Source organism: Chamaea fasciata, unplaced genomic scaffold (assembly GCF_029207755.1).
Source record: "Chamaea fasciata isolate MVZ Bird 193981 ecotype frontalis unplaced genomic scaffold, bChaFas1.0.hap1 SCAF_7, whole genome shotgun sequence".
Taxonomy (NCBI): domain Eukaryota; kingdom Metazoa; phylum Chordata; class Aves; order Passeriformes; family Sylviidae; genus Chamaea; species Chamaea fasciata.
The window spans coordinates 5,584,637-5,605,611 of record NW_027094092.1 but is presented as its reverse complement, the minus strand read 5'-3'; the positions used below and the strand labels follow the sequence as shown (position 1 = coordinate 5,605,611).

The 20,975-nt window shown below is 40.1% G+C and overlaps 1 protein-coding gene across 1 annotated transcript; it reads right to left on the bottom strand.

The window, feature by feature from the left end:
* Positions 1-7,346: 7,346 nt before the first annotated feature.
* On the bottom strand, positions 7,347-20,307 carry LIN7C (lin-7 homolog C, crumbs cell polarity complex component). The gene is made up of 5 exons (XM_066187285.1): positions 20,246-20,307; positions 15,012-15,130; positions 14,172-14,243; positions 13,613-13,822; positions 7,347-11,111 (listed from the first exon to the last, which is right to left on the bottom strand). The coding sequence occupies exons 1-5, from the start codon at positions 20,280-20,282 to the stop codon at positions 10,956-10,958; spliced, it is 594 nt and encodes a 197-aa protein (XP_066043382.1). The 5' UTR covers positions 20,283-20,307; the 3' UTR covers positions 7,347-10,955.
* Between the last annotated feature and the right edge of the window lie 668 nt (positions 20,308-20,975).

Sequence of the window (20,975 nt, the reverse complement as noted above, 5' to 3'; positions counted from 1 at the left end):
CACACTGAAATTGTCCTCCATTAGCAGAAATGCTAATGTGGGAGGATGTGCCCCAAGGGCTGTTCCCCTCCCTAAGGATTGCCCAGACCCAGTTTAGTACGCATATGGAAACACAGAAATGTATGCAGTTTAGAACACTTTAAATTTTATCTCTGTCTAGTGATAAAAAATAAGTTTTACACTCTAATAGACTAGAAATGGACCAATGTTTACTGTGAAAAAGCATCGTGCAAAAGCTGCTGCTGCTGCTGCTGTTATTTAGCCCCATACTTCTGGGAAATTCCATTAACACTTGGATTCTAGTTACACAGTGTGCTGGGTTTGGCTGGTTGCTGACTGGAATTGAGCCACGACACAAGGAAACTAAAGTTATGCTGGAGAACATGACACAGAGCTGCTGTGTGTAGAAAAAGAACAGTCTGGAATATCTGCACCTCCAAAGCAAGTTCTCTTTAAAATGGAAGTATACTTCTTCCCACAAAAAAGGCTGAAACTTTTACTCAGTTGAAGTAGAATTGAAAGTCACTTCAGGAAGCAAGTGACAAAAGAAAGGCTCAGCCAAGATCAAAGCTTTGTTAAGAAAATGAAGGTAAAGATCCAAACCTTGGTATAGCAGAAATACAGAAACAGTTTAAAACTTCAGAAAATTACCGGAAAAAAATTATTTTAGTAGGGTCAAAAGTTTGCCCAGAAAATTTGTTTCCCAGTATCTACTTTATGCCTCTGTAAAACAAGAAAAACTAATGAGGACAAGAAAGACCACTAAGATCCATAGTTTAGAAACAGCACATGGAGAGTGAAGGAAAAATATAAAAATTAACTAGAAACCTGAAAGAAAATCAATTTTAAAATTGCTTATGATTAAATATTACCTTTATATGTAAACAATGCTTAACTTCCAAAGGTACACTGTCTCTACCACCTGTTCCTGTGTATGCATTACCTAGATGATCCAGAGCATGATGTATTTTGCAGTTTGGCCTGGTGGTTATATCCTTGCTCAATTATTCCAAAAGATGCCTCTGAAATGCAGTGAGCTGGGCTGCGAGAAGGAATAGCTAAAAGAGAACAACTGCAGGCAGTTTATTCCAACACCGTCTGTGAATTGGATAGAGCAAAGCCAAAAGAGAGGACAGCTCACAAAAGTGTGTGTGGAGGGTTGTTATTGTTATTATTTTGTTCTTTTTTTTGTTTGGGTTTTTTCAGCCTAGATGTGTCAGATGTTCTGCTGTCTAGAATTAAATCTGGAGTTGCTCCAGTGCCATGTGTTCCCCTTGGAAAAAGAGGGACACCATAATAGCACCATAAGAAATTAATTTTATCTTGCCACCATAGCCCAGTCATCAGCTGAAATTAGGTAGCTATACAGGAATTAAAAAGCAATTTCGGACAAAATTACTGGAAATTAATTTCAGGTCCAATATTCATGTCAGTCTGTATTCTAACTAAAAAGTTTTTGCAATAAAAGAACAAGCTTTAATTCATATTTTGCAACTTTAGAGGCATTCCACTGTAAGTAGACTGTACAAAACATCTCTGTCTTACTGTACAAAAGTAGGCCTAAGGCAGAAATCATCAAGTCTCTGTTTCTTGGGCACCTTCCCCTGCTTCCCACACCCACCCAACCCAGAGCAGTGACGGGCAGCCTGATCATAGAATGGTTTGGGTTGGAAGGCACCTTAAAGATCACCCAGTTCCAATACCCCTGCCATGGGCAGGGACACTTTCCACTAGACCAGGTTGCTCCAAGCCCCATCCAACCTGGCCTTGAACCCTTCCAGGGCTCAGGCAGCCACAGCTTCTCTGGGCAACCTGTGACAGTGACTCATCAGCCAGAATTTGAGCTTCTCCTACTTTCAGATGAAACCTCTCCTCTCTTCTGACCACTTGCTTCCTGGTTTAGATTTGAGCATCGCTTTTACTTTGTGGGCACTTTGCAGTAATTCAATCTATTTTTAAGTTAGAAAGAGCTAATGAATCCTTCCTCATTTGAAAGAAATTGGAATGCTTGGTGCTAAAAAGCAGATAATTTAAAGGTAAATTTTCTTCTATAGAATATTCGTTAGAAACACAGCACAATAAAGATTTTCCACAGACATTGTAGAGTGAAATACTTTAAACATTAAGACAAATCAAAAGGTAACCGAAACAAAATCAGCTCATGACCAGGGGCAGTTTATATATGCTGAATAAATACTTCACAGGAAAGGGGTTACAAAGAAGTATGTGGAATTTAGTGAAGACAGAGCCACTGAGACTTATATAGAGAAACAAACCTACAACAACAAAGCTGAGCAGCTCAAAGCCAAGCCTGGTCACAGAGTCAATGCATGAAAAGGCAACATCCATATCCACCAATATATATTTTATTCATGGTATATTTCAATATATGTGTCCAGCTGAGAAGTAGTAGGAAGAGCACTTTGCATGGGGAGTGGGCAGGCACAGATAGGGGCTCTCCAGCAGCATCTTGAGTGGGTTGAGCCACCCAGAGCAGCTCCCACCCTGTCCATACCCCTTTCCCTGAGATCCTCCATAGGAAACAATAAGAGTCACATTTTTTAAGTCACACAACCTATTATTTTTTTATAAGCCACCAAAATGCTGACCAGTATAAAATCGAAGGCATTTCACAATGTATCAATTTACACCAGGGACTAAAAACATAAACAAAGCAGTGCTTCAAGGGTGAAATCTGCCTATGCAGAGGATCACCTTAAGGAATACATAGCTCTGAATTCTATTTAAACCTTATTTTAAAGAATTATAGTGGGGACCAACTCATGTAAAGAAGTAAACTTATCTTCAGAGGCTTTGGAAAAAGAAATACACATTAAGAAATATAGGGGATCTTATAAGGAAACAAACATACTGCAGTGATTTGGTAATGAACAATTTTCAGTGTAGTGATAACAAATTGTTTCTTTTTATTATCGTGATGAAGACTGCACACCTCCTAAGTTTTGGGAAGAATTTTCTATTAGTATAAACTAGCCCACTAACATCCTGGATGCAATGTGCTGATTTCAAATCACATTGTACCTACACCAGGTAAGTTTTTTTGGCACATTCTCTGAAATCACTAGGTCACTGTGTGAAACCAATTTCTTCCTGCACGTGGAGCTTTAAAGGTGAACAGAAGTGTTGTGTTTGCTTGGTTTTCGTACACGATTCTTTAGCACTGTCTAACGCTTTATGGTGTTCTTTGTCTCCCAAATGCTGGAGCAGTGCAAAAATTTGTATTTTTATTCATATTTTGAAGGAATATAGACATTACTAATGTATGGGTGCCATAGTTCCAGTAGAATTGACCTTAAATTGTACTTTTGAAAAATTATTATAATTAAAAGGCAACTGACTCAATAGGCTTTGGCAGAGTCCTTATTACTGGAGTGAGGAATCCCAGCTTAATTTTAACCTGTTTGTGTCTTGATAGGAAGAAGGGGGAGCACATTAACTGATTAGGATTTATCATCAAGTTGTATCATCAAGTTGATCTATCAGATACCAAGTCTTGGGGTTTAGGATTTTTCCTTTTGTTTCTTCCTCTCATGGAATTTTGCCCCATCTGTTTCTAAGAAACCATAAAGACCTATGCTGAAGAGAGAGAAAAGGAGTTGCCATGGGCGGGGGGGTGGGGGGGGAGTGCACCTGGCTGCACTTCTCTTACCTGAGGGCTTCTCTTAACTGAGGGTTTCTCTTACCTGAGGGTTTCTCTCAGAGGGGCAGGGATACCTCGAGGATTGGGGCTGGGGGAAGGGGTTGGGCGCAGCTCCTAGAGGAGAATGGTCGACCTGCTGCTTTCTGGGAGGAGAATTCACTTCTCTCCCTGGAGCCAGCCCTGGCTGGTTTCTCCTGTCGAGTATGAACCTCTGCTTGTGAGAGCAGCCATTGAACTGGCACCTTATTAACACCCTACCTCACGGGAAAAAAAGGGACCTTCACCATCTGCTCGGGTACTTCAGGGTGTGAAAAACATCGTTCAGTTTTTATGTAATTTTTTATTAAAAAAATAGGTTTAATAGAAAATAAGAAAATTAGGAGATAGAAAAAAAGCAAAGTCCAGCCGGCCGGGTGACTTGGCATTTAGCCAAGTCCACACCCTGCTATATCAAAGTCATTCTTTAAATACCCTTTCTATTGTATCAAGCTGTTGAATATTCATCTTTTTCCATAAACTAGTTTCCATATTCCAGGAACTGTCCTGCATGGCCCCTCCTTGGGTCCGCCTTTTTAGAGCATGCCTGTTTCTTGGCTGTGTCTTATTATCACCTCCAGTTTGGGCCTTGGTCCATACTTTCTTCAGATGGTAGATGCTGATAGTTGGTATATCAATAGCAGGGTCTTCTTTACATGTTCACTGAATGTTATCCCAACCAAACAGACAGTTTAAGTGTACTGTATCAACTACTACCACTATGCCTAATTTTCTTTACTAATAACAGAAATAAAAAACTTACATCTTTACCACAGCGTTATTAATCATATAGCACATATCTTGCAAAAAGCCAACTTTATAATATACATTTATAACAAGGGGAAACCCTGGAGCCCTTACCCGTTCCCAGGGAGCCTCTCCCGGCATGTTTGGGAGCCAGGCTGCTGCTGCCCAGCCCCTGCCACGTCTCCGGGTTTTTGCTGCACTGGAGCCACACACTCCCTGCCTGCCGGGACATCCCCCAGTGCTTTACCACTCCAGGATTTCCCTCGTCCCTGCCATTCCAGCTGCTGCTCTGAGGTTCCCGCCACATCCCATGTCACCATCTGGAGGGCACCGTGCCCAGCTGCCCCTGGGGATTTGCACAGGAAGCCCCATTTCCATCCCGCCCACCATGACCCACAATGCACAGAGGGTTCGCACCACAGCGCCCCCTGCTGCCGCCGCGGGGGAGTCACCGTGCCTGCCCAGCTGGGAGCCACCAGCGCCCCTGCTGGCTGTGACCAGAACTGCACCAAAGGGGAAAGCGCCTGACAGCTGAGAGATGCTGTCACTGCGTGCCTGGTTCTGTTTGTTGTTGCTGCTGCTGTTGTTTGTTAACTGCATTGTACATGTACATACTAGTAAAGAACTGTTAGTCCTTTTCCCATAGTGTTGCCTGAAAGCCCCTTGACTTCAAAGTTATAATAGTTTGGAGGGAAGGGGATCATATTCTCCATTCTCCTTGGCAGACACCTGTCTTTCAAATTAAGACCCCAAACTATCTTCGAATTTTGTCTGTCTGATTATGTGTGACGACCAACGCCTAAGGTGCACGGTGCAGGTCCACAACAATCCAATTTAGCATTCTGCAATAAGGAAAAGTCTAAAAATGCCTGAGCCTCAGATGGTTCTCAGTGTCCTTTATGTGTGCATTTTAATTACTCTTTCTGACACTGCTCGGCTCCTCTGACGCTTGTTTTCCATATTTTTGTCATGTCAGGGGAAGGCAAAGTAGGCCATTGTATTTCACTGTCATTTACAAGAATGGAAGGTAATACCTGCTCAGTAAACAGTGGGCATTTTCAAACCCAAACTCGACCCAGGACTTCTATACGCCACTGCAATGCCAGGAATGCAACAAATTCCTAACTTGTGCCTTTTGCTTACAGCCACTTGAAGTAGGTGGAAGGCCTGATGGCTTATTTCCCTGCTGTTAGCCATCTAGTCGCCAGCACCGATTAGATTTTATTCAGACAATGCTACTGTACTGCTCAGGAGGAGAAGCAGAGCTGCAATTAGATAAGAACCAGGAACAGGTAGTTTTACTTACTTTTAGAATTAGATGACTCAGTTTTGCATTGTTCAGGAAGATGACTTTTCGGTGTGGTTGGGAGGGAGGTGCTTGGTTGTTTTAATTTCCCCCCCTCTACAGATCTATCTTCTAGAAAGCCAAGGAGAAATCAGAAAGAAACATGAAAGAATGTATGTCTGAGTGCCCAAAGCAGGTTATTATGGAAAAAAAAAAAATTTCCCTAACTTCACACAAACCCCTGAGTAACACTTAGAGCCATGTTTGCATTTTATTCTATCAAATGAGACCAATCAAACAGGAAAATAAAAGTATTCTGTTTAAGAAAATTGGGGTGGGGAAGGGAACACGGCATGGAAGTTTACTCTAGATGTAGAGAACAACAGTTCCAATATCACTGTTTCTCCACAGTGCACCATTTCCATGTAAGGTATTAAAAGACTGAACACAGCAATATTGGAATAAATCCATCTTTCCACAGCTTTTATATTAACAGAAGCTATTCTTTAGAAAACATTTATCAATGCATCAAATGATACAATGAAACAGATACAAAAGTCACACAGAGATCTGAGGACTGCTCAGTTTGGCACTAATAGATGCAGTTTCTTGTTCCTTAAGCCTTGCAATGTGTGACAAGATTTTTTGTTGGTTTTTTTTTTTTGGGTGGGGGGGTGGGCAGGGGGAAGTAGGAAAAATTATTAGCATGTGTCTGTGCAGACTTATTTTAAACCTTTGTTTACCAATAAAATGCCCAATTTACTCACCCCAGCCCCCCAAAATCCCAAACCACCACACAATTAAAGCCAACAAAGGTGACGGATACAGAGCTTGTTTTACATTTCATGATTTTGTCACCCGAAACCTAATGTGTCTCTAAAGCTACAGAAAACAGCAATACATCAAAACTTCAAATTATTTCTAACCTTATTTTGAAAGGCAGTTTTACTGGTTTTCTTTACGATTAGAACTAGCAGTCAATTTTATCCTGAGGCCCACTTCTGAATCTCAGATGTCTTCTGTCGTGTGTGGCATCTTAGACTCCCGAGACTAGGGACAATTCATCTGTAAAAGTGAACACTGCAACCTAGACTTTGCTCTGAAACCAACTTCTCATCAGGATTTTAGAAGACAAAGAATCACAGAAACTCAAACTGCACTGTATCTGCAATTCCCCTGTAATTCCAATGTTTACCTACCAACCGTGGTCTCACCCATTCCTTGTATCAATTCAATTCCAACTTTGCTTTTTGACTTCCTTCAATGTCATAAGGCAGGTCATGGAAACTATTTGATTTTTAAATAAAACTGAAAATGTATTTTTATTTCCAGTTCAAGTGTCATCTGTCATCCATATGAAATTTTCACATAATATTTCACCATGTATTTTCAATTCACAGTCCAGCCTACTTGAATTAAAAAAAAAAAAAAAATCAACAAAACCCCAACTTACTTTATATTGAAAACTGAAGCATTTTCTCCTATGTTAAGCAATTAAAATATCTGACTCAGAATGAGATACTTGATTCAAACAACTAAAAGATAGTATCTGACTCAGAATAATATGCAACTTTGAGTTTATGTAGCTGACTTCTCAAAAATGCAAAAGGTTCAAACTATTATAGATACTTTATTGCACTCTTTTTCTCCAGCAAATCACAAAACACTGGGTAGAAAAGGGAAGATTCAAAAGCAACCAGGAGACAAACTAATCACAGATGTAAAGTTTCTCTTTTCGGATGCCCACACACATGCAGGTGTTTATGTTATGCCCTAGAGACTATAAACAGCCAATTAAAGCAGTCTGTAACCTGTACTCAAAATGGAAAGTCATGAGAAAAACACACAAACACAATGCGTGTCAGACTGAATTTTTATTTTTCTATTGATAAAACCCAAAGATCCTTCACAGCAGTGACAGATGCAGAAGTTACTTGCAGAAATGACACCTCGTCTTAATCTGTTTGTATACCCAAGCATGAGAAGTGTGTAGGAACTGCATATTAACACAGTACAGGCACTGCTCAGTAGTAACACAGATCAAGTTTCTTGGAGAATTTTAATTGACCCTTTCCTTATTATTAAAGGGTTCTCATTGTACCAAAGATGATTATTAATTAGTTGACTGTTATTGATTTTTTTGTTACTACAATTTAAAAACATTTTATCAAATTCCACATGTACTATTTATATGCCCAGATACACTTCATATTTTGTGGTAGCTGACAAACCATAACCAAATCCTACAATTCAGGATGAAAATGCTACTGTATTTAGCAGCTCTAGCTGCAGTAAAGTAAATATTTCATTAGAGTAACAAAACACACCTCTTGTTCAGCAGTACAAGGGATACGGTTTGTAAAATGAACATTCCTATCTTGTATCCATACCTTTCTGTAATATATATATATATATTTATATATGGCTCTAAAACATATCTCTACTAATTAACAATTAAATTAAAACACATCCACAATTGGTCTACCTAGTGATTTTGGTCTCAATACCTTAAACATTAGTTGTTCCATAAAAATATACAATTCAACAACATGGTTGTATCAGTAACATGAGGCCTTTTGAAAGAGGCCTATGACATAAAACCAACCATGCAATTCAGTGCTCAATGTCATCTAACTGATAAATATTTATACTGCATTTTCATATTACCAGTATCTCCCAAACTTCTCTTTGCAGGCTTGTCATGCTTACAAACATGCAGAAAGCAATTTTATTTCTCACTTGCCCATAGCAAACCCTTTTTTTTTTTTTTCAAATAGGTCAACTGACAAAGCAGAAGCTTCAAGCTGTCATTTTTAGATTACTAGTCTTTTCCTTTCTTTCACATACTGCTTCATGTGAAATAAGACTAGGGATTAGCCACATAGCAAGAACTGCACTTTTCAGTTTAAGTCTCTAAAAATCAAATTACTAACAGTCAATTAGGATGTACTCATAGCTGCCATACAAGTGAACTGATACCAAATAGACAATGAAGTTAACTCTTCAAAAGGTGAAGCTTAAAAGATCCCAAACGAAACCCAAACTCAAAACCTAAACCACGCAAGTACAGCATCAAACCTGGTACATTCCAAGAAGTGGATCTCTGTCCAGAAATTTTCAAACTTGTACTCAAAACTCATGCCACCATCAAGAACACATGAGATAAGACAGTAATTGTTTACAGATGGAGATGTCCTTATTTAGCAATCGTGATGTAGTACTTCTGTAGTACAAACAAGAATCCCCCAAGTCAGAAGCAGTCAGTAATAAAACCCCAGACAAGTTCACGTCACAGTAACCTGGCATATAAAACTCAGAACGTTTTACTCTCAATAACAATAACAATCAGTAATTTAGGTACTAACAATTTCAGAACCAATACATTCAATATGTAAATAAGACTACAATAAAAGATACTAGAAAGACAAGAATGGTATGACAATTAAGATGAATAGTTCTTTTACACAGCAGAAAGTCAGGGAAACATCTGGAATTCTTTCGCACTGCACTTATATATCTTCTGTTTCTCAATATAAAAATACATCTAGAGAGTCAATCCAGAACTGCATACAGCAATCATGTTTTTCCCCATAACTGCTTTAAAATTAGTACAAAATAATGTAAATTACAGGAATGATTGTAAATGTTGCAAATTTGTAAATGTTGGCTATTACAACATCATGTAAGAACACCAACTGTAAATTATTTACAGGAGAGGTAATACAATTTCCAGAGTAGTGAATTATAATTTAGCAGAAGTGTAAAAACAATGTACTTACCAAAAACATTACAAAATCTGGTATCATTATCAGCTACACAGTAGATTGTGATTACATTTTGTAGTTGACATACAACATATTCTTAAGAAAAGTGCCAAAATACTGCTACATAAGAATCTTTTTTTTTCAAAATCAGTTAGCAAAACCCCTGGCATATTCTATGCTAATGTCAAAAGAAAGCAGGAAAAAAGGATGCTGATTGTACAACTACGTCTTATTAAATGCCTTTGAAAAATCTGTAAATTCACTTTCTTGCTTAAAAGTCTGACACAAGACTTATTAAAAAAATCAATAGAAATATCACCATATATGCTTTTCCAGGGCATTTTAGGCCAGTCTAAACCTACACATTCCTCCTAAACTGTGAAACACAAGGAGACTGAAAACATTCTGAAACTGGCTGAACTGCTGAGGATTGTTGTGATCAGTGGCAAAATGTACTGCCACATGCCAGTCGCTACCAGTGCACCCCAGGGCCCATACTGGGGTCCATACTCTTGCATGTTTTTAATAACAACCCAGAGGATGGGACAGATCACACTCTCAGCAAACCATTCAAAGAGACCTCAGCAGGCTGGAGAAATGGGCAAACAAGAGTTTCATGATGTTCAGCAAAGAAAAGTGCAAAGTCCTACACTGAGGGGGAATAACCCCGTTCACCAGCACAGACTGGGGGACTGACCAGCTGCAAAGCTACCTTGAAGAGAACAACAGCAAGCCATGAGCCACCACGTGCCCCTGAAGCAAAGAAGCCCAACAGTCTCCTGATCTACACTGGAAAAAGCATTGCCAGCAAGCTGAGGGAGGGGATTCTTCCACTCTGCTCAGTCCTTGTGAGATGCAACTCAAGTGCTGGTCCCGTTTGGGGCTCCCCAGCCCAATAGAGAAACGGGCACACAAGAGTAAATCCACTTAAGGGCCACAAAGGTGATTAAGTAATTGCAGTATCTTGCAGACAAGGAGACGTTGGGAGAACCGGGATTGTCTCTCTTGCCTGGAGAAGGCTCGGGTGATCTTACCAACCTGTGTAAATGCCTGAAAGGGAGGAGGAAAGCAGAGAATAACTCTTCCCGGTGAATCTAGTGACTGGACAAGAGGAAGTGGGCACAAGTGGAAATAACAGAAATTCTACTTAAACACAGGAATGGATCTTCATAGTGTAAGGGAGAGCAAAGCACTAGAACAGACTGTCCAGAGATCTTCTGGAGTCTCCATCCTTCGAGATGTTTAATAAGCCAGTTTGTCACACTCCTGAGCAACCTGCTCTAGCTGGCCCTCCTCTGAGCTGGGCAATGGGGAATGGACTAGACCTACTCCCTCCAACCTCAATTGTTCCATGATTCTACGAAAAGGACAGGGTCTTATGACAGGCATTGGATCAACTGAGTCACAAAGAAACTATAAAATGTAAAAGGAATATATATTTTCTCTTTAAGTTATTGCACACTTAATTTTGCTGCCTTCGTTTTGCTGATCTCATTTTTTCGAATCTTGACTCCATTTCTTCAAGGACTTTTGGTGTGTATCGCACAACTAATTTAACCTTCCCTTGAGCTGCCTTCAGCAGTTCCACTGCTTTTTCATGGTGTTCACCTTCAACACTCTGTGAAGGATAAACCATTTAGCATTAGTAAAGACACAAACTGAAAACAGATTTTTTCTTTTTCTTTTTGTACAGTTCTATATAAACAATTATATTTATGTATTTATTTATATGTACTCTATTTTCAAGATTGCATAAGGACAACGTAACACAACTTCAGGACTTCTGTTTCAACAAACCAAGTGAGGTGATGATAAAAGCGCTAATTAGTATTAGCAAAAGAATAAAAATCTTGCAAAAATCTTGTTTAGATTTATGCTGAACAATTAAATTCTATGATAACCGTAGTCAATTATGAAATTACACTTAAAAATCAAAAGCTTCAGGAGAATACTTACTTAAAATTTACTTCTATTTTTCTTCTTTAGCATGCATTTTAAATTTAGCAGTCACCCTCAATTTGCTTAATAAATTGCCACAGACAGATGCAAGATAGTTGCCTTCTTGATGTTACCTTGCATCACAACAAGGCAAAACAGTGCACACTGGGTGCTTGCAATGGAGCAACTAACATGCAGTGTGTTGCTTATCTTAGTGCTCCACATGTCTCTCAGTAAACCCAAGACATTCAAGTTCACTTCCTCTAAACTGATTATCAATAGCCTAACCCAACTCAGGGAAGACCAGAATAAAAATGCTTTCCTAAAACAACTCTCAGAATTTCTTAGGATTATATTAGGTTCATCTAATTACAATTTTTAAGCAATGTTTTTCAAAAACTTCATCCAATTATACATTCCTGGACAGCACATACTTTATCAGCAAAACTTGTTTCTCCCAAACTTATTAAACACAATGACGGGACTACTCCAAGCCTACCTCCCACTGGTGCTATTAGAAGCTAGAAGGCAGGTGATGTACCTGTTGATTGGAGGGTTTCCCCGTTACTATAAAGTTACTTACAGAAAGAAAAACAACAGTTAAAAAAACCCCAAGTTATTTCTCTTCTATCAGACAATACATGCATTTGAATGTTCCCATTTTTGTTGTTCAAGTGGATTTGTAGGGTGTTCAGTTTAAAACTGGTAATAAAAGGTTTGTAGAGTTCTGTTTAATTCTATCAAAACACCTAAAATTCTGGAGTACACTCAAGATCTCCCACCTGAAAAAAATAAACTTGTTTTTCAGTCATATTCCTTGCAGTCTTGGCAGCATTTACTATTATTATTATTACTGAAGTATAAAGAATCACAAGACATTGCCTGTCATGTATTATGATGACAGGATTTCCTCTGTAAATATCACATGATAAGGATTTTTCTGAAACTACATTAGCATTCTTAACAGCAATTTATGCAATCACTGTATTCTTACAACGGTTATATATATCTATACATGTGCATGCACATATAGTCACTGTCAGCCCTACCAACTTCCTCATCATCAGGTTCAGTTTTGGATAAAGTGGTGGTTTTGTTGTCTTTAAGAGACTCTGTGAGTGAGGGAAAGACTCATCTGAAGACAGTTTTGCTTCAGTCCCTCAATGTTTCATAATAGCAGAAGGCTAAGGCAAGGACAGTTGCATCACTACAGCAATGATTTCTCTTATGTCTCATAAAAAGGATAGCTGGACTCCCAGGTAATAGTCAGGAGCCAAGTATGTCAGAGATTTGTGCTAGCCAGGAGTTCCTAGACTACAGATACCCAGTATCTGTACCCAGTCACTACTCCTTTCAAAAGTCAAAAATCCCCAGAATCTAGTTTAACCCTCACTCTTAAAATAAAATTTGGTTTACAGATGTAATGATGAGAACATTCATTTTAAGCCTGCATAGAGCCTCTCTGTAAATAAAAGCAAGTGTTTGGGAGATATTTACATTTGACTGAAAGCTGGCTCAAGTCAAAACCTTTTCTTTTCAGCCTCTCCTTGTCTTTTAGTACTGTTAATTCTTCAGAAGAGGATACTTACTTAAAAAAAAAAAAATCCCCATCAGCACTTTAGACATATATTTCTTAAAATACAGTAAAAAGCCTGCTTCTGAAGCTCAGTATAGTTAAGTGGAAGGAAAGAACCAAACATACAAGGTAATATCACCTTGTAGTTCCATCTCATTACAGTTTTCATCATGCAGTAGCATTTTTACTGGGAAAAATGAGGATCTGGTCAGCCAAAAGCAACGTAGCATAATTTACTACCTACCTTAGAAGGTGCAGAAAATGCTACTAGTAAAAATCTGCATCATGAAACTTCGATGAAAAATAAAAGGCAGATTGAATTTTACAAATTCTTTGACTACATTTATATAATCCCTCAGAATATGAAATACTGATACAGATAGTACAGTTTTTTTCTGAGACAAATAAACAAAGCATAATCCTAAAAGTCTCAATGCCCACAACTCCACAGAAACCTAAGCAAATGTGTTTTGTGAGGACAAAAATAAAGTATTCTGCCAAGATCAGAAGACACAACCAGCTTGTACCATGCTTGTTCCCTGTGCTCCCTCAAGTGGAAACAAGCTGTTACTGCTCCATAAAGAAAAAAGAGAACCAGTTCCTACCACTCCGTTTACAGAAAGCAGCTGGTCTCCACGTTTCAGGCCTCCATGTCTGTCAGCTATACCTCCAGGAATAATTCGAGAGATATAAATTGGAGAGTTTTGTTCTTTGCCTCCCATAATGTTGAAGCCAAGACCTTCTTCGGTTTTGGGTAGTTCAACCACTCTGGGATGAGAATGACCTTCACTAGCAGCAAATGCAGCTACCGTGGCCTATGAGAAACAAGATTTTCTCATTTACAAGAAATTAAATACAGTCCCTTTAGCTAGACACAGTGAGCAGGCTGAAAATGTATTTTATCTCAAAGTACTTATTAAATGTTAGGACAAATGAGAGAATTGATTCCCTACATACCAATACTAGCATGAAAAATTTAGAGCTCCAAGAATAAAACTGAAACGAAAGAAATTTAAAAGCAAGTCTTGTTGTACCTTTTAATAACCTGTTAAGATCATCCATTATATCAGACATCTAGATAATATCCTTCTGAATTTTATATAATCTTCTGCTTCTGAAGTAATAAAATACTGTATTTTTTGCAAGTTATAGTCTGACTTTTACCTTTGCTGTTGCATTAGCTCTAACTTCTGGGCTACTGCTGATATCCACAGTCTCATACACATGTTCATACACCTTTAGAAAGAAAAAGGTTTCAGTATGAGTAAAGCAGATTCTTTTCTGCTTAGGTAATGTAACAAAACATCAGGTGCAACTGAAAATGGTGTAAATTAAAAATACAGACTTCTAATGTTACTCCTCGATTCACAACAAGGACAGGCAACCTCATGTTCTATGAAGAAACAAATCTCTCAGCATCTTTATTACTCAGTCTCAGCCTCCATCTTCCCCTCCTTCCACAATATTCAGACTTCACCAGGACTTTGGAAATGCTTACGGCTAAGCTTGCACGCCTGGTTCGAGGCATGATGACTATTTTCTCTTGCTTGATTCAAGCTGGAACTCTTCAATATGGATGCAAGCAAAAACACTTTAGGGCAGCTCTTCAAGGCTTTGCTGACAACCCATCCCTCCCCGCAAACTCCCAAATTTTCCTTCAATTTTAGCAACTAACTAAACATCTTAAGAAAAAATAAGATTGAAAACACAGAGACAATATGAATACTAATGCTAAGGAGGTGCTTGCACTGAAGGCTAACCCACATCTTCTCATCTCCCTGCCAACCATTTGTACTTGCCAAGCAGTAAGTGCAGTGTCCTCAAAAGGATGAAAACTTAAAGATGACACCTGTGTCTACAAACAGATTTTTTCAAAAATCATTCCAGCTGTTATCATCAGTATTAACATAAGCAACAGCAATAGCAAGGCACATCCAATCACCTAAAAGGATAAAGAAAATCATACTTTAACTGAAGGTAACTGCTTACATCAAGCTAACTTACCTCTCTTACAGCATTACAGAATTCACTTTGAAGGACCCTTTGCAATGCCTGTAGCTTTTGTGGTGGTACTTCTCCACTTCTCTGTAATTTTTCCAGCAATTCAATTGCTCTGCAGATGTCTACGAAAAAAATAAAGCACTAGTAATGAGGAATGCCTAAGGAATCTCAAGGTATCTTTGGGTTTTGTTTTTCTTTTAATTAAGTTAATGGAGCAGTCTGTGTGTATGCACTTGCATACACTTTAAAACTATGCACTAAGTTTTGTTTCCCATTAAACTATGTATTTACAAAAAGCTACAAGAAAACACTGTACTTTCAGCCTGTTATAAATCAACCATAGCAATAACCCTGTAACATATCTGGAGCTATCACGGACATATGCATATTGCAAAGACTATCCAAATTTTCCTCAAAGGACTGAAATATTAGTATTTGTATTGAAGTACTGGTAGCGTATACTTCATAATACTCTATGGATGGCATTTTGTTAACTCCAATATGTTAACATATTATCAAATATGCTGTCAAACATTTCTTTTATATTAAAAAATTAGTTCAGTAAGGTATGCTCAATAGTTCTCAGCCCTCTTCTACGGGAAGTATCTGGCCTATTTCTTTTCCCTCCTCAAGTGCTTATAAAACCAACAGAACTCCTTTTGATATTCTCAGCTGAGAGACAGTATCTCCATGGTCTAGAATCCTGAACCCCAAACTGCTTTCAGTTCCTTGAAATTTGTTCCTAAGAGTTCACATTGTCCATTTTCTCATAAACGCTGCTTTGTAAAACTGAACTCTATGAAGCATTTGATTCCAGACCAATATGACTCAAGACAGGCATCAAATGCAATGTGACATTCTCTTGGCAGCACCATAAGAGTGGAATACATTCACATCCCTCACTTGTATTTACATTAGCGATTATTCCGAAACACAGAAGTTCTTGAACAGAACTAGAACGGTCTCTTAGAAAAGCAGATAGAAAGGACTGCTTTCATGATCACAAAGATAAAGAAGCAGTGATTAATCTACTACATAAATAATGCACAGATCATTTTAGAACAGGATGAAGTCTGGGACACTGCTATGTCCCAAAGGCATTACTTCCTTTTTTCTGTAATTAACCTCTAGGTACTCATTTTTCATGTGCATGCACATCTACTCAATGGCATCACGTCAGCACAGAGCACGTGCAATAGCCAGGAACTTCTAAAATATGAGTGTAACAAAGAGAGCACTTATGTAACAGGATGAAAAGGTAGTGGGGTGCACATTCTGAAATCAGGGTGAAGTGCACGGGCAAGACACAGCCCATAGCAATGTTCTGTCCACCCCCATGAATTATCAGACACATCTTAAAACTACTAAATTGAGACCAGGTCATGCAGTTGATTAAACAAGGTACACCTTAACCACACAGACTGGTCATTCATGGACTGGAAACAAATCCTTTGTGGAAAAACACTCAAGTACTGCAGCCATAAGACTCTAATTATTTCTGATGGTAGTTAACATTTCCATGTGCCATGAGATCTTGGTGTTTTCTGGCAAGCATTTCCAAGCTTTACAAGCACCAGTTATCAAAAGCAAAGCAATATCAAAACCTAAATTACCTACTAATAATCCCATGTTCTACAGAGAACACATTTTACACAGGCATGCATATTTGTTATTTGTATAATTGCAAAATGAAAAAAAAAACAAACCCTACCCTTTTATAGCTTGTTTCTCAATACATATTTTGTATTTAATTTAAAATCAAAAACAGTTGGTGAATTTAAAGACATTCTAGATGATGCAAAATCCACAACGTTCTCAGTAACCCCTGTGTTCAGCAACAGTAGTACTGATTCATGCAGTACTGAATTCATGAAGCAGCCCACTGATCAACCTGAAGCAGCATGATCAAGTGGTAACCGCAGCATTCCCAATCTGACAACACTCCACATATTAATGAGAAATGTCCAGTAAATCTATAAATTACACCACCCCTATCATTTAAATACTTGCAGATGTTTTCAGACAAATGATTATTATGTACACATAAAGACTACAGTTCCACACAGCCATTCTTGAGCCTGTGGTCTATGAACCATGTTAAGATGTAAGGTGTACAAACTTGTTATCAGTTTGATAAGGATTCTGCAAGAAATTTGAAATGGTGACAGCAGTGTACTGATACAAAGGGTAGCTGTAGAAATGAAGACACCAGAATTCCACCTGATAATTTTTGGTTTTTTTCACCTTCATGTTTTGTTATCAAATTAGATATGCTTCCTACCTGTAGCTCTTAACAGACAAAACATTTGACGACACAGCACTTTTTACCCTAAGGTAGAATTGGTTTGTTTGGGAAACAGCTGTGTCTTTCATTAACTACAGACTAAGAACACAGAAATCAGCTTTTCAAAAAGTCATCAGGATACACTGAACTGGATTCATTTTAGATGAAGCCAAAGCAGGACACACTTTAATAAAAAACGTGTTTTCAGATCAAAGGACCAAACTATTGCTATAAAGTAAAAAGCCCAAAGCAGTCAGACACAGCATGAAAGTTAGAGCCTCAGTACACAAAAAATCTTTTATCACACCACACTTCTTACTGAGGTAGATAGAGAAAATAGATCCCATCAGCAGGACACTTTGTTCCCAGCACTTGTTTTGTTGTATGTTATTGAGAGTATCCCATTATACCGGTGTGGAAGAGCAATTGAGCACAACTTTCTTCTACTGAACTCCATTGCACACCACAAGTCAAAAGCTGAATACTCGATCTATCCAAGCAACATTGCTTAAGGAAAAAGAGTTTTGCTAGGAATATGGGGCAAAACACACCTTCTTTCATTTTTCAAGAAAAGCTTGACTACTGTGTCAAATTACACAAATTACTGTACAAATTACTGATGTAATTTGCTTCCTCCTGAATTACTAGTTGGAATATGATTAGCTGAAAGCTGTCTTCCTCACAAGATAAACACTACAGCTTAGCAAACTGTTCAGCACCAGAGACCAAAAGAAATACAGAATAAGTATTAAAAATAAGTACAGAAGTGTTCCAATGATGGATTTCAACAAGGATCGATGTAGACGTAACTCCAGAGGTGGACAATTAAAAAAACCCAAACCACAAAACTAACTGTAAAAAACGAATCCATACATAACAGAAAAATTACTTTTCTTTTCACCTTTTCATACCAAATTGCCTGTTGTCCACAAATAATTTTTTGTGATCATGGATACTAGATTGAAATCCTGAAAAAAAGAAACATTTAAACTAAAAGAAAGTCGGGGGGGGAAGCCAGCAAGATGCTACCACTCCAAGCACGTGTGACCAAAACACAGGAAGGGAAAAAACACAGCATCCTCATAGAAACTCCTGATTAACCACCTCCACTGATTATGCCCAAGCATTCTAGATTCCTAAGCTGCATGTAAAGTTAGCACAAGTCACCACTAAACTGTAAGAATAACTGAAATGCTAACTGTTGTGTCATTCCTGCCCTCTGGTGAATTTGGGTGGTGGTGTTGGCAACGCAGCTTGGAGGAGAAAAGACACAAGAGTTTCCACTTGCCCTGGTGGTCATCCCAACGTAACGATTTGAAATCAGCTCATTTTTTACAGTGTTCTCCCTTTTCTTATGCTATATGCCAACATTCGTGACATTCACTTTCAAGCTAATTGCGACTCATCATCAGGCTTTGTGCAGTCAACCCCACACAATTAACAGTTACTAGTTTCTGTAAGTAAGGCTCTTGCTTTTGTAGATCCATTACAAAACGGTGCTCTCTTTTTCTTCTCTTCTTAAAAAGACCAATATATGCCTGAAGACCGGACAGCTCCTTTGTTTCACTGCTCCCTAAGTAACTCTGCAGATTTGTTTGTTTTTGTGGACAGTGCATAGTGGCACGGTAACGAGGTGAAGGACAGCATCTGAGTCTTAAGTCTGCAGACTTTCCAAGCGCAACTAATCCACTGCTGAAGCGGCTGCCCTAATTAACAAGCTTTGGAGTAGAGAGTGGATGAGCTGCCGAGGGTGAAGCAAAGACCTTACATAACTCACCACTCACGGGCCAACTCTCACATTACAAGTGGCTCCCTTGCGGAACGGGAAGGAAAAAAAAAGAATAACTGGGTTCTTCACTAGGTAACGCGATAGTACCTGAAAAACAGAGTGGGCATGTGCATATACACCTACAAAAATACACCTGGCACCCTGAGCAAAAGTGGTGGTCCTAGTGGGAATGGCAGTGGGAGAAGTCAGATCATTCGATCACCTATACTTCACCTACTTGTTTTTCTTTCCAGAAACGTGACTTGTAATTACCAGTAATCATTTCCCATGTAAATTTCACTTTCCAATTCCTACTGGCCTAAATACATACCAATAAACCAATCATCTATATTGTTATATAGGCATCTGTGGACCTTACACAGTACCAGATAATCACATTGAAGAGAACTTATAATTGTTTCTTAAACTGTGGATAAACGTCACAAACATACTACACAAAAATACCCAACTAGGTTTTGTATTTCACCTGTTTTGCTCTTAATTTCAGTTACACACTGCATGTATTAACCATACAAATTACTACATACTGGAAAAATGGGGTGAAAACATAAACGTGAGAGGGTAATAGAGGACAATGACGAACAAGTGTAGAGGGACCCCTTCATGTGTCAGCTGTCGACCATAAAAGAAGTGAATTATTACTCTTAAGACACAACTAACGGACTGAACTTAGAATTCTAAGATTTTTTCTGTGTTCAAGACGAAGCCTTCCCACGAGAGAAGCAGGAACCAAGAGACGACAGGCTGAGTAGGAGCTGGCTGAAGCGTGAGCAGCAGCGAGGGCCGAGCAGACGCAGCAACAGAAGGCCTTGGGCGAGCGCACCCGTGGAAACCCAGCCGCAAACCGAAACGCGAGAAAAAACCTCCGCGAGATGCGTAAAGCAGAGCCGAAGGGCTCGGTCCCACCGACACGCCGGAGAGAGCCAGAGGCGACAGAAACCTGCTCAGATCAGGCCAGCTGTTCCAATCAGCTGCGGCCGCGCCCCAAGGAGAGGAGTGGCTCGGCACGGCCACTGCCACTACCGCCGCCGCCCCGCGGCCCGGCCAACGGGGGTGGCCGGCCAGGGGCTAGGGACAGGCTGACGGGGGCCGGGGGCTCCCCCTCGGCCGCCCGCCCGCGGCGCAGAGCGGCAGCAGCGCCGTCCGGGCCGCGGCCGCGCTCACCTCGCTCCAAGCGCACCGGCTCCCCCAGCGCCGCCATCTCGCCCTGCCCGGCCCGGCGGAAGTGACGCCAGGGGCCGGGCGGGGCGGGGCGGCCACGGGGGCGGTCCCGGTCCTGCTCCCGGTGCCGCTCCCGGTGCCGCTCCCGGTCCTGCTCCCGGTGCCGCTCCCGGTGCCGCTCCCGGTCCTGCTCCCGGTCCGGCTCCCGGTCCTGCTCCCGGTCCTGCTCCCGGTGCCGCTCCCGGTGCCGCTCCCGCTCCCATACCTCCTCAGTGCCGAGGGACCCGCTGCTGCTCAGCCTGCGTGTCCACAGCAGCACTGACAGTGCAGCGAGTCCTTGCGGAGCCCGGCAGCTGCCTGGCTACCCACCAGTGTACCGCAGGACGTTGTTGTTCCTCTGGAGTTTGTGGCATCCTGATGGGAATTTCAGTAGAAAATGTCCTCTCCGGGTTTTTCCCCACCCGCTAAAGCGTGTCTGAGGGCTATTTACGCGCTGGAAATACCACGCTGCGGGGGCAGATCTTTCTGGGCACTCGGAGGTGGTGTCTGGATGATGGGAGCTATATGGCACCTGGAGATGGGATATATACGTACATATACACGCTCCCGTAGAGAGAAATGTTTGCCTAGACTTCAGCAAGGTTTTTGACACTGTGCGGAAGACCCAGTGGAGACAGAAGAGTCCTGAAACTTAATTTAAATAAAGGAAGAGAGACCCCTATGGGCCCTAGGG

Coding starts and splice junctions, on each gene's coding strand:
- LIN7C (XM_066187285.1), bottom strand. CDS start 20,282: ATGGCGGCGCTGGGGGAGCCGGTGCGCTTGGAGCGAG. Junction 14,244..15,011: donor TCTGTAATGCTGTAAGAGAG/GTAAGTTAGCTT, acceptor TTCTTTCTAAAG/GTGTATGAACATGTGTATGA. Junction 13,823..14,171: donor GAGCTAATGCAACAGCAAAG/GTAAAAGTCAGA, acceptor TGTTTCTCATAG/GCCACGGTAGCTGCATTTGC.